The following is a 12,446-nucleotide window of genomic DNA, read 5'->3' as shown; positions in this document are numbered from 1 at the left end:
TATCGTTGCGGTTTGTGTGTGTGTTTTTTAAAGCTGCTATCAGGCCACCTCATTCTAACCTCTCATTCTTACCGCTTGATGTGGCCATACCACGTGTTTAAAGTGATTAAAAACAAAAACAAAAACAAAAAGCTGGAGAAATGGAAGCCCTCGTCCCCAAGCTACCGAAACCGGACACTCTGTCCAAACCAATCCACTCTTCCAGCCATTGCTGCTGGTGAACTCGGCATCACTATGAGATCATGCAAATGGCTTAATGCGGTGAAAAAAGTGTTCATAGTTTACATGTGGAGTGTTGTTGTTTCGGTACTCCCTTATTTCATCTGTCAAATATCCCATCGCGCTCCAACAATCAGCTTTCTAGTCTGTGTTTTGCTCTCAAGCTTCAGCCTCCTAATCATGTACTTGATTTTGGGTTCTTCATTTTACTACGTCAATGCCTCTCAGCCTCAAAAACGAGATTGGGCTCTCTCATGTCGGTCATCAATTTTGCTACAGCTGAAATTGGAGTTTTGCTAATGATCCCCATGTGTTTGATGGCTCAAACGTTGAAGCTTGATGTTAAATCTATAACTTTGCAGAAAATTTCAAGGGTGGCTTGTAATCTAGATCTGGGTTTTATTGGGTTTTCGCTAGCCGCCTTTTTCATATTGAGAGGCGTATTTGGAGGTTAATTAAGGTGGTGTTACTGTTGGTGACTTATGGAATTTTTGTGTTTGTCGTCTTTTAACTATCTCGTTTATTTTTATTTTTAGAGATGGGACGAGTTGAGATTAAAATTAAAAAATTGAATAAAATATTATTAGAATATATTTTTTAATATTAATTTTATTTTGATATTTAAAAAATTTGAATTATTTATTTTATTTTGTATTAAAAATTAAAAAAAATTATAATGATGGATCAAAATCAAAGTTTTCAAAGTTTTGAATTAAAGGCAAGGGCAGTAGTCTTTAAAGCAAACCATGTGATTTTCAAAATTGCTCATGTGATTTTGTTTCAAATGTCAGGTTTAGGTAGCTCGGGGACGAAGGCTTCCATTTATCTAGCTTTTTGTTTTTGAGAGGCGGTTCAGTAGTGGCAAATATTGAAAATAATTGATCAAGGGTAATGTTAGGGATCCGGGGATCTTGCTCCAAGGTCCCGCCCCATTTTTTTTTTTTACTTAGGATTAAGAAAATTTTGTTTAATATTATTGTGATTTTTTTTTCTTTTTTAAAAAATATTTAAAAGTATTAAAAAATGATGTGAAAACTTTTTTTTTTCACATCAATTTTTTAATACTTTTAAATATTTAAAAAAAAAAATAAAAAAATTGAAAATATTTTTAAACAACATTTTTTTGATCACTAAGTCCAAACTTTTATTTTTGAAATATAATTTTTTCCTTAAACTAGTCTACTGCCTAATATGGGGTAGGGATGGTCAATGGTGCAACCGCGTCCACCGTTCGTAGCTCCCAGCGGGGAGCTAGCTGTTAACTATAATTGTTCTTCTTATTTTTTATTATCTTTTTTATATGTATTTTTAAATATTTTTTAAAAAAATCAAAAAATTACAATATTATTAAAAAAATATTTTTTTAATCATTAAGTAAAAAAAATTAAAAAAAAAAAAAGATTTCAATAGTAACACCGAACTGTAAGAATAAATAGTGAGAGTATTATTTTTCTGATTCTCGCTAGTTATTTTGATGTGTTTTTTTTTTTACTTTTTTTTACATGTATTTTTTAATATTTTTAAATATATATATATATTTTAAAAAAAAAATCATAATATTATTAAAAATACTTCTTTAATCACGAAATAAAATAAAAAAAAAATTACCAGCGTGCCGCTCCCAGTAGGAGCTGAGAGCGGCACGCTTAGCATTTTCCTATGGGGTAGGGTTTCGCTCATCCCAAATTCCAAGCGCCTCCGCCCACAATCTAGCAGTTATTATTACCCACAGAAACAACAGTACAAATATGACGAATTTGGTGCTGCTGCTGTGATGATTTAGGCTCTGCAATATAATGAAGGTGCGGCAGTTCACAGGGGTTGTGCAATACCGAGTCTACAAAGCAATTAGCTGCTTCACACTCAACGGAAATGTGTATTTTGAAGGACCGTCAAAAATGTTGTCCACAAGGATGCGCTGAGCGGCCTCTGTAGGATGGAATGGGTCCCAGAAGAGGTGGTCGCTTCTGTTGGAACAATAGGGCGAAGTTCGGAAGCAAGTAAGTTTACCACGATAGTTCCCTTGTCCACAACATGCAGCTTTAAACTCATCAAATCCTGAAATGAAATACGACAATAATAGGTAATTCATAAATAGTTCCTATAATAAAACTTAACAGGAAAAGGAGCAAATTAGGTATATTTAAAAAAAAATAAGAAAAATTATTAACATGGACTAAAAACTTCCTTGTTTCGATCCAAAAAACTTTTCCATTTCCAAAAAACTTATAAGTATTAATCAGACCCGAATAAGTTCAAAAAAAATTTAGACTTTTCTATCAGTGATAATAAATAAATAAAATAACAGTACTGTTACTGTACGTACCATGAAGTTTTGCGTTCTGGATTAAGTCTTGCAAGATACCGTACGAATCGCAGTAAGTGTAGCTCATATTCTTGACTTCTGATTTCAATTTCCGCAACATCGGCTCAAGGCATTCATTGAACGTTACAATCATGGAGTTCACTACTTCGTTGCATTCTCCTCCGTCCCAAGCCCTCTGAAACGGGCAGCACCCGAGTGCGGGGACCCCCGTAACCACAAACTTACGTGCACCGTAATCGTATAGACGCTGTCCAGAAAAAATTCAAAACACAAACACATGGTGAGCTAATGATTTAAAACTTAAAAACTCATTTGTCTCCATGCACTTGCACATAGTACTGTATTTCTTGCCTTTGTTTCTTTCGTATCATATGATTTATGTAATACGAAAGATAACCCAAGCATTTGCATCTGTGCATGATATATAATTCGGTTTGGAATGAAATAAACAAACAAAAGCAGAAAATCCGTCTCTTTTGTTATATTTTCAGATCCGAAAATGAGATTGAAAAAAAAAAAATGGGGCGCTATTATATTACCCTTAATTGTTCTTTTAGTGCATCAAGTACAAAATCTATGCGCTGCTGTTGGGTGTTGTACTTGCCGCTGGGATCAGGACTCGCCACGTAATAGAGCATATCGTTGGTTGCAGTCACAATCACGAAGATAGATTTAGCAAAAAGCTTCTTCGCACCAGAGGGTCCTAGCTTTTGCTTCAACTCTTCAGATACCGTTGCAAAGTAGTCTACTTGTGTCGGCAAAGCTATTAACTCTTTCTGGGAAAAACCAAAAAAACAAACAACGCCAGTGGTCGAGTGTTAGCGGCCAGTTGGTGGGTGCAGGCCGGGGTTAGATGGAAGGTCTGAAGTTCGCGTGAATCAAAGGAAAATGGTGAACGAATGTCCTCTAAAATTCTTATTATTTTTTTTTTTATTTTACGCGGGGAATTTTCAGTCCCAAACGTAATTTATTTTCAAAACAATCCCTCTCTAAGATTTTGTCACGATAAAATATATCACTTCTACCAACATTCAAGTCTTACTATATATATATATATATATATATAGTTCATGGTTTCTAAAATTTTACTATTGAATAATTAATGTTGATGCAATAATGCAGAATGGGTGCACGTACGAAAAAAGGGAAAAGTGTACTAATTATAATTTGTTGTTTCACTAACATAAAGTGCCAATCCTGTGGTGTTAAGGACGCCAGCAGCTCCGGAGGCGAAGTTTCCACCAGTTAGCAACGACGTCGCGTTGTTGATTTTGTCAGGCCTGGATACCAAGGAGAGATATGGTGGTGGAGAAGGCAAGCCAATTCTCTCAGCTGCCCAACAATTCCATCCAACATCAAGATCATCGAAGTTAGTGCAGAGAGAATTAATATAATCACATAAACAGTAAATCTAGCTAATTTGTCCTGATTTCGAAAGGTCAAAGTAATATATATATATATATATATATAGTACGGTTATAAATATCTTTTTTCATATATATACATTAATCATTAATGGAGCATGCATGCATGGCTATTGCCTAATATTAGTCTAGATCTTGATGATCAGATGAGCTTTATCAAGTGATCAAGCACTGTTGCTGAAGGTGTATATATATATATATATATATATATAACTCTATATATACCAATGAAGTCTGCAATATTCTTGCCGTTGCAAAACCTCCCGGTAGGTTTCATGCCGGGAAAGTCGACTCCGTGCGGGAGGAAATTTGCTTTGACAATTGAATCCTTCAGGTAGTTGTTGTTGCCCACGTCTACTAGAGAATCTCCCAATATATATACGGCCGGGGCCAACTGAGCATCCGAGAAAGTGAAGCTCGACAGAAATATGAGGAGGAAATTGATCAGTAGCAAAACAATATTGGAATTAACCATTGTTGGAGTGTCAGACAACGTCTCAGCTGATCTGTACTACTTACATATCTTTCAAAATCTGGTGGGTGGTATATATATATATATATATATATATATATATATATATATATATATATATATGCAGGGGAAGCCAGTGGTTCCGTACGTTGGGTTTTATATATGGGGTCGCTATCTTGTAGAATGTAGACACGCATACCATTCAATATTCTAAATTTTTTTTTTCTTTTTTTTTTTAAATAAACAAGATTGGCCGCAAATAGTTATAAAGAGTATTTATGCTCTTTGGAATCAATAAATTCTCGCATCTAGCGCTATTCATGTTTAATTAGGTGTATCTTGTAAATTCCTTGGAATGAAAAAACCAAAAAGATTAAAAATAAATATAGATAGAAGTCACTATTAGGAGCATCCATTTTACACACATGATGTAACATTATGTAGACTATATATCTCTCCAAATGAGTGTTGGGAATAATCAACTAGAAGCAGCCACGCAACAGTGAGTGTAAAATATATACTGTTATAGTGACTTCTCTCTAACATTATTCAAAGATTAATCACCCACCTGCTGGTTGCCAGCTACGTTCTTATCAAATATATATATGTCCATGCTATTTGGCTTAGGGCACGTATGCAGCTTTCTTAAACCATATGCCTTGCCTAAGTTCAGATAAAAGTCCTCAAAAAATCATTGTAAAACTAGGTGGTCATATATATATATACAAGCATAAAATGTAGTACTGTAAAATTTTACATACATGATTTATTTTATTAATTTATTTTTTATAATTTTCAACGTATCAATAATTTGAGACGTGAATAAATATATATATATTTAAAAAAAATACAGGTAGCAGTTTTAAATTCAACACCAAACAAGAGCCAATCCCTATGGGATCAAATTCTCTTACCTAAACTTTAAAGCTTAAAGTGAGAAAGTATTGAAAAATCTTTCCATTTAAGAATCTTAATTGGCCCAACAAGAAAAGTACTGTGGCGCGAATTAGTACTGAATATTAATTAACCCACTTTCCGCAATGTGCGGGTACACGATAGTAGCGGTGTATTTGGTTATAGGAGTAGTACTAATGTTAGATATATACATTTGGATGAATTCGCAATATTTTGGAATTTTCAATAAGTGAATCTAAGGATCAAATTCCCTTCTCTCATGTGTAAAAGATAAAAGATATAGTTATAGTTGTGCAATAGTCATACATTTTTTTTAAAAAAATATTAGAGTCTATTATTAAAAAATTAATTTTTTTTTATATCGATGTCATATTAACTCTTTTTTTTTAAAATAATGCATGACATTTGTGTACTCGAATAAAAATATCATTTTTACTTTTTTTCAAAAATAATAATGATAGGATTATTATATTACTACTACTTCATTTATTATTTTTTTTATATTTGATTTTTTTAAAATTTTTTAATTTTACTTTATGATTAAGAAAGTAATTATTAATAAAATTATATATATATTTTTTAATTTTTTTAATATACTTAAAAAATAAAAAAAAATAAAAAAAATTTGAAATACACTTGAATAGTAGTTCGTCATTAATATGGTAAATGCCAGTTGTATGGCCTTATCCGGACACTACGCACGACTCGAATATTCTAAACCAAATGTCGAGAACTAATTTCTGCCAATCCATGAAATGGCTGGTTTCCTTTTTCGGTGGTCTGCTCACAGAGCATCCATCTTTTACAGTGCAATATCCATTTTGTATTAATATTAATTACTAGGTACAAATTTTAAATAAATAAATTTCGTATATATATATATTTTAAAGAAATATGCATGTCTCATTGAGAAAGAATATATATTTTTTAATTTCTTATGATGGAATCTATTTTTCTAGAAAAAAATTACAAAATTTATCCATTCATGACTCGTAAAAATTATTATTCAATATATATATATATATATATATATATATGGTTGTACTTTCCCTTCCCAAATTACAGTGTTTTCCACTTTTATTAGTAAAGCCTTATACTTTTTAAATGTAAAACTTTGATAGAAAATAAAATATAATATAAAAGAAAATGGAGGAAGGAGAAAGAGGAAAAAGATTTTAAAGACTAAATTTTTCCTTTCTGAATTATTGCTAAATACAAGACATTCATCTCTATTTATAGAAAAATTTAATAATTGAGATAAGCTGATAAGATAAATATCTTAAACATTATGAAAATCAAGATAATATCAAATTTAAGTGATTTGATAATTGCTTTGATATTATCTTCAACATTTCCTCTCAAATTTAAGGTGGAGAATTTTGACAACTCGAGTTTAAAATTTAAATGTAACATTCATATTCATTAATTGATAACTGATGAGACGAATGTGGCATCGTACAATGTAATGCTATTATGGCGTGCATTAAACAATAAAACTTTGTTATTCATAAGCTCTCACATACCATGCACACACAATACTTTCTTTTATTTTTAGTTTCTTTTAATTTTATTATTCTTAAAATAATTGAATTCTTTTCTTCGTCATCTATATATCATATATTTGATAAAATATAAAATAAAAAAAAAAGTGGTGTGTAATGTTTGCGGCTAATTATAAATATAATTTTTCGAGACGATATATTGTAATTGTAATTAGGAGTCTAAATTAACGGCAATTTTAAAGACGTAGGTCCTAAAAGAACGGCGAACTCATGCTGATCATAAAAAAGTTGCACGGCATTCACATTGATAGCCATATAATGGCGAGCGTACGTAGAGACGTCTAGACTGCAAGTAGCTGCGCGCCTCACATTCAATGGGAATGTGAATTATATATTGTGAAAGACAAATATCGTCTGCGATAAGGCGCGATCAATGAGCAGCCTCCGTTGGATGGTGTATATAGATCCCAGAAAAGGTCATACATTTATTCCAAATGACACAAATATACTTGATGATGGTAAATGGAAGATACACTCAATCATAGTACCTCACATGAATCTCATCTTAAGTTCTAAGTTATTAATATATATGGATCATTCTAGCCCTGGGCTTATAAATTATTTTTGTTTTTTTTTTTTGGTTTTTTTAAAGTATTTTTTAATATTTTTAATCTTTAAAAAAATAAAATAAAAATTACAATTTTATTAATAATCACTTTCTTAATTTAATTATTAAATAAAAAAAATTAAAAAAAAATACATGAGCGATAAAATTGAGGGACAAACTCATGAGGCCATATCTGACATTTTCCTATTAATATATAGGCACAGAAACAACAGTAAAATAACAAATTTTGTGCTGCTACTGTGGTTATTTAGGCCTCGTCCTGGCATTATGAAGGCGGCACTTCACGGAGGCTAGCTAGCTGTGTAATGCCGAGTCTACAAAGCAATTAGCTGCCTCAAACTCAATGGAAATGTGTATTTTGAAGGACCGTCAAAAATGATGTCTACAAGGATGCGCTGAGCGGCCTCTGTAGGATGGAATGGGTCCCAGAAGAGGTAGTCGCTTCTGTTGGAGCAATGGGGCGAAGTTTCGAAGCAAGTAAGTTTACCACGATAGTTCCCTTGTCCACAACATGCAGCTTTAATCTCTTCAAATCCTGAAATAATATTGAAATACGACAATCATAGATAGCTAAGCTAGGTAATTCATAACTATTCCTATAATAAAATTTAACAGGAAAAGGAGCAAATTATTTAGCTATACTTAAATTTTAAAAATAATAATAAAATTATAAATATCGACTAAAAACTTCATTGTTTCGATCTAAATTAAACATTTTTCAATTTCCAGAAGAAATAATATTATATCCTTTCTCCTCCATGTCTTTTTTAATCAATTAATACTGTACGTACCATAAAGTTTTGCGTTCTGGATTAAGTGTTGCAAGACACCGTACGAATCGCAGTAAGTGTAGCTCATATCCTTGATTTCTGATTTCAATTTCCGCAACATCGGCTCAACGCCTTCATTGTACGTTATACTCAGGGAGTTCAATACTTCATTGCATTCTCCTCCTTCGTCCCAAGCCCTCAAAAAGGGGCAGCACCCGACTGCAGAGGCCCCCATAACCACAAACTTACGTGCACCGTAATCGTATAGACGCTGTCCAGGAAATGTTCAAAACACAAACACATGGTGAGCTAATGATTTAAAACTTAAAACTCAATGTCTCTATGCAAAGGCTACAACATATACGGCCTTTTGCGGTGCTTTTGGTTCTGGGGATATAGATTCCGTCGCAAGAGCAAACGAATTTGAATAGCAACTAGATGTTTATCGGGCACTAATTGAAGCGCCGTCAAAACATACGCTGCAAAAACATAACGCAGCAACAGGACACCATTTACGGCAGTTTGCTTAGCCGCAGAGATGAAAAGCTAATGAAGCGAGAACAACTCACCGCAACTGGAGAATCATAGTGATGCCAATTGCCGACAGTTAGTTTAACCGTGGTAAACCATAGTTTTCGGCGCCGCAAATACCATAGTATTTGTTTCTTTCGTATCATATGATTTATGTAATACAAATTAAAGAGAACCCAATTCAGCAGTATTTGCATCTGTGATAATTCGGTTTGGAATGAAATAAACAAACAAAAACCGAAAATCCCTCTCTTTTGTTATATTTTTCAGATCCGAATTAAAAAAACATTGAAAATTTTATTACATACCCTTAATTGTTCTTCTAGTATAGCAGGTACCAAATCCACGAGCTGCTGTGGGGTGTTGTTCTTGCCGCTGGGATCAGGAAGAAGCGCGGAAAAGATGACATCGTTGTTTCCAGTCTCAATCACAATGATAGATTTAGCAAAGAACTTCTGCGCAGCAGAGGGTCCCAACTGTTGCTTCAACTCTTTAGATACAGTTGCAAAATAGTCTATTTGTGTCGACAAAGGTATTACCTCTCCCTGGGATGAAAAAAAAAAAACAAAAAACAAAAAACAAAAAAGGCACCAAACGGGCGTGAGCCAGTTGATGGCTGGGGCAGACTGCAATCACGTTTGATTTTGTAGATTAAATGAGTTGAATTGATATTAAAATTAAAAATTAAATAAAATATGATTAACATATATTTTTTAATATTATTTTTATTTTAAAATTTAAAAAAATTAAATTATTTATTTTATTTTATCTAAGAATTTAAAAATTTTTAATAATTAAATAAGATAAAATCACTAGAGAGGAATTGTAAAAATAAATGAGAAAGTATATATGAAGTTGGCGTGAAATTTTTATCATATAATAATTTTGATATAATACATTAAAAATATTTAAATATAGAAAATACTCTAACCACAAAAAAATTACACAAAAGTAATTCTATAAATTGATGGTGGTATAATGTGGTTCGTCAGATTATAAATATACTTTTATTGTAAAGTAGATCTAACGAATTATATAAAATTATATCAATTTATAAGATTATTTTTATGTAATTTTTTTAATGACTGTAGCATTACTATTTAAATATATTTCAAATCATTGTAAAAATGTCAAATATTAATGCGCAAAATTACTTAGAATTAGATTTTTCCTTTATTATTACTTTCTTTAGAAAGCCTTTTGTGGTTTCGAAAATTTTACTATAGAATAATTAATGTTGATTCAATAATGCAGAATATATAGGTGCACAAAAGAATTAAAAATGGTGCCGTACGTAGTAGTGCAATGCACCACGAAAAAAGAAGAAGGGAAAAGTAGTACTAAGTTGTCGTTTTCACTAACAAAAATTGTTCCTGTACTGTTAAGGATTCCAGCAGCTGCGGAGGCGAAGTTTGCACCAGTTAGGAACGACGTCGCGTTGTTGATCTCGCCAGACCTGGATACCAAGGAGAGATATGGTGGTGAAGAAGGCAACCCCGCTCTCTCAGCTGCCCAACAATTCCATCCAATTTCAAATTTTAGGTCGTGAAAACCTGGCAATATCAATAGTACTAATATATATATGCAGCAGTACTGTCTCTGCTACTGTATATTAATTGTCAAAAATGAAATTCATAACCATTCCCATATATACATAAATATATATATATATATATATATATATATATATAACTTCTGAATGCATGATATTCATGTCTGGTCTCAGATGCAGTAAATTATTAATTCTCGGTTAATTAAAGCTTTTACCACATGAAAAAGCGAAAACAGTTGTGTAGAGATCAGAATTATGAACAGTAAATCTAATTTGATCTCTTGCTGTACGTACTATAATAATGGAGCATGCAAGCATGCATGCATGGCTATTGCCTAATATTGATCTCTTGAGAGAGACTTGATCAAGTAAACTACTATTGTTGCTGATCGAGGTATATAATTCTACATATATATATGTATACCAATGAAGTCTGCAATATTCTTGCCGTTGCAAAACCTCCCGGTAGGTGTCATGCCAGGAAAGTCGATTCCGTTGGGGGTGAAATTTGCTTTGGCAATTGTATTCTTCAGGTAGTTGTTGTTGCCCACGTCTGCTATAGAATCTCCAAATATAAATACGGCCGGGACCAACTGAGCCTCCGAGAAATTCAATCTCCAGAGAAGGATCATGTGGAGGATATTGAGTAACAAAACATTGGAATTAGCCATTGTTGGAGTGCCAGACTACTGATCTGACGATGATCTATAACGTATCTTTTCAAAATCTTGTGGGTGGTATTTATATATATATGCAGGGAAGCCATTGGTTCCGTTGGGTTTTATGTAAGTACCAATGATCGATATATCGATGTAGATGCATGTTGTAAACAGTGGATCGAGTAAATTAAAGAACTGCAACAACAACATTCAACTATTGAAGTGTACGTACGTGCAGACGCATATATAAATATTCAACATAGGTTCTAAAATAGAGTACGTACGTACGCATACCTTTCATGATCAGCTTGTAGACGCATATATACCATTCAAGTTTTCAACTATTCTGTATACGTAAGAGTCGATCTTAGTACTGAATATAAAACCCACTTTCTGCGATGTACTGTGGGTACACAACAGTAGCGTTGTCTTTTGCTATGGTTATCATGATTAATATTCATGCGTATAGTTTCCGTCGAAACTCAAAAAAAAAAAAAAGAGTTTAGTTTCCATCAAAATAATATCAAGAATAAAATTGAAAGCACATGCAAACTTGGGTTTGTTTGGAAATACAATCATTTTCAGATATTTTCATACTATTTCATTATTATTTATAAATTATTTATTATTATTCTTACTACTATTAGCAAATCATCTATAATATTCTTAATATACAAATGAACCTTAAGATTTGCGTGCAGTTAAGTTTGGCACAATTCCCCCCTAGACAAGATGATACTGTCCAAGAAAATTTTTATGATCAAGTTAAAACACACTTAACAAAGTACTTATACGACATAATTTGATCGATTTTAAAAATAAATTTTAAAATTTAAATCTTAAAATCAAATCTTATATACTATTCAATAAATGTAAATGGTGTACTCTACACACATACTAGAATAACTTCATTGTCAACTGATAATTTCTTCCATATCCATAGAATAACTTCATTGTCGACTGATAATTTCTTCCATATCCATAATATGCTTGGTTTCCATTTTTGGTGGTATGCCCGTAGAGCATCCATCCCATGTTACTTACAGTGTAATTAGCTAGTGCAGTCCCGCCCCACCCCCAAAATTTAAGCTCAGTAATATCCTTTTTGTACCTTTATATGTATCACTTTCATATATATGAAAGTCATGAGAGGTGGCACATATATATATATATAATAATAATGTTATATACTACACTCTTATATCACTTTTATCTCATATGATTTTATTATTTAATGGTAATAAATATGTCATATCTTATATAATAGAATGAAATTGAAGTGAATAGTCACGTGGTTAATAGAATTTTCTCTATATATATAAACGGTTGTACTTGATCCGCTCCCAAACTACTACATTTTCCACTTTTATTAATATAATAATAAAAAAGCCTCATTTTTTTTTCATGTAAGGTTTTATTTGGACAGTGAGATAAGATGATATTATTTT

The 12,446-nt window shown here is 32.2% G+C and overlaps 2 protein-coding genes across 2 annotated transcripts; both read right to left on the bottom strand.

The window, feature by feature from the left end:
* Nucleotides 1-1,839: 1,839 nt before the first annotated feature.
* LOC108984331 (GDSL esterase/lipase At5g55050-like) lies at nt 1,840-4,491 on the bottom strand. Its single transcript, XM_018956254.2, has 5 exons — nt 4,195-4,491; nt 3,729-3,877; nt 3,085-3,321; nt 2,546-2,792; nt 1,840-2,277 (listed from the first exon to the last, which is right to left on the bottom strand). Exons 1-5 carry the CDS (start codon nt 4,442-4,444, stop codon nt 2,057-2,059), a joined length of 1,104 nt encoding a protein of 367 aa, XP_018811799.1. The 5' UTR covers nt 4,445-4,491; the 3' UTR covers nt 1,840-2,056.
* Nucleotides 4,492-7,626: 3,135 nt separating this feature from the next.
* LOC108984341 (GDSL esterase/lipase At5g55050-like) lies at nt 7,627-11,053 on the bottom strand. The gene is made up of 5 exons (XM_018956264.2): nt 10,764-11,053; nt 10,150-10,295; nt 9,096-9,332; nt 8,278-8,527; nt 7,627-8,021 (listed from the first exon to the last, which is right to left on the bottom strand). The coding sequence occupies exons 1-5, from the start codon at nt 11,008-11,010 to the stop codon at nt 7,801-7,803; spliced, it is 1,101 nt and encodes a 366-aa protein (XP_018811809.1). The 5' UTR covers nt 11,011-11,053; the 3' UTR covers nt 7,627-7,800.
* Between the last annotated feature and the right edge of the window lie 1,393 nt (nt 11,054-12,446).

The sequence above is a fragment of the Juglans regia genome, chromosome 2, assembly GCF_001411555.2.
Source record: "Juglans regia cultivar Chandler chromosome 2, Walnut 2.0, whole genome shotgun sequence".
Taxonomy (NCBI): Eukaryota; Viridiplantae; Streptophyta; class Magnoliopsida; order Fagales; family Juglandaceae; genus Juglans; species Juglans regia.
The sequence above is the reverse complement of the archived record's forward strand: the minus strand, read 5'-3'. Positions and strand labels throughout refer to the sequence as shown.

What these genes read in the sequence shown, in the direction of transcription:
- LOC108984341 (XM_018956264.2), bottom strand. Translation starts at nt 11,010, where the DNA reads ATGGCTAATTCCAATGTTTTGTTACTCAATATCCTCCACATGATCCTT. An exon ending in GAATATTGCAGACTTCATTG is followed by an intron (nt 10,296 to 10,763) that starts GTATACATATAT and finishes ATTGTTGGGCAG; the next exon opens with CTGAGAGAGCGGGGTTGCCT. An exon ending in ACAGTACAGGAACAATTTTT is followed by an intron (nt 9,333 to 10,149) that starts GTTAGTGAAAAC and finishes TTTTCATCCCAG; the next exon opens with GGAGAGGTAATACCTTTGTC.
- LOC108984331 (XM_018956254.2), bottom strand. Translation starts at nt 4,444, where the DNA reads ATGGTTAATTCCAATATTGTTTTGCTACTGATCAATTTCCTCCTCATA. An exon ending in GAATATTGCAGACTTCATTG is followed by an intron (nt 3,878 to 4,194) that starts GTATATATAGAG and finishes ATTGTTGGGCAG; the next exon opens with CTGAGAGAATTGGCTTGCCT. An exon ending in CACTAAAAGAACAATTAAGG is followed by an intron (nt 2,793 to 3,084) that starts GTAATATAATAG and finishes TTTTCTGGACAG; the next exon opens with CGTCTATACGATTACGGTGC.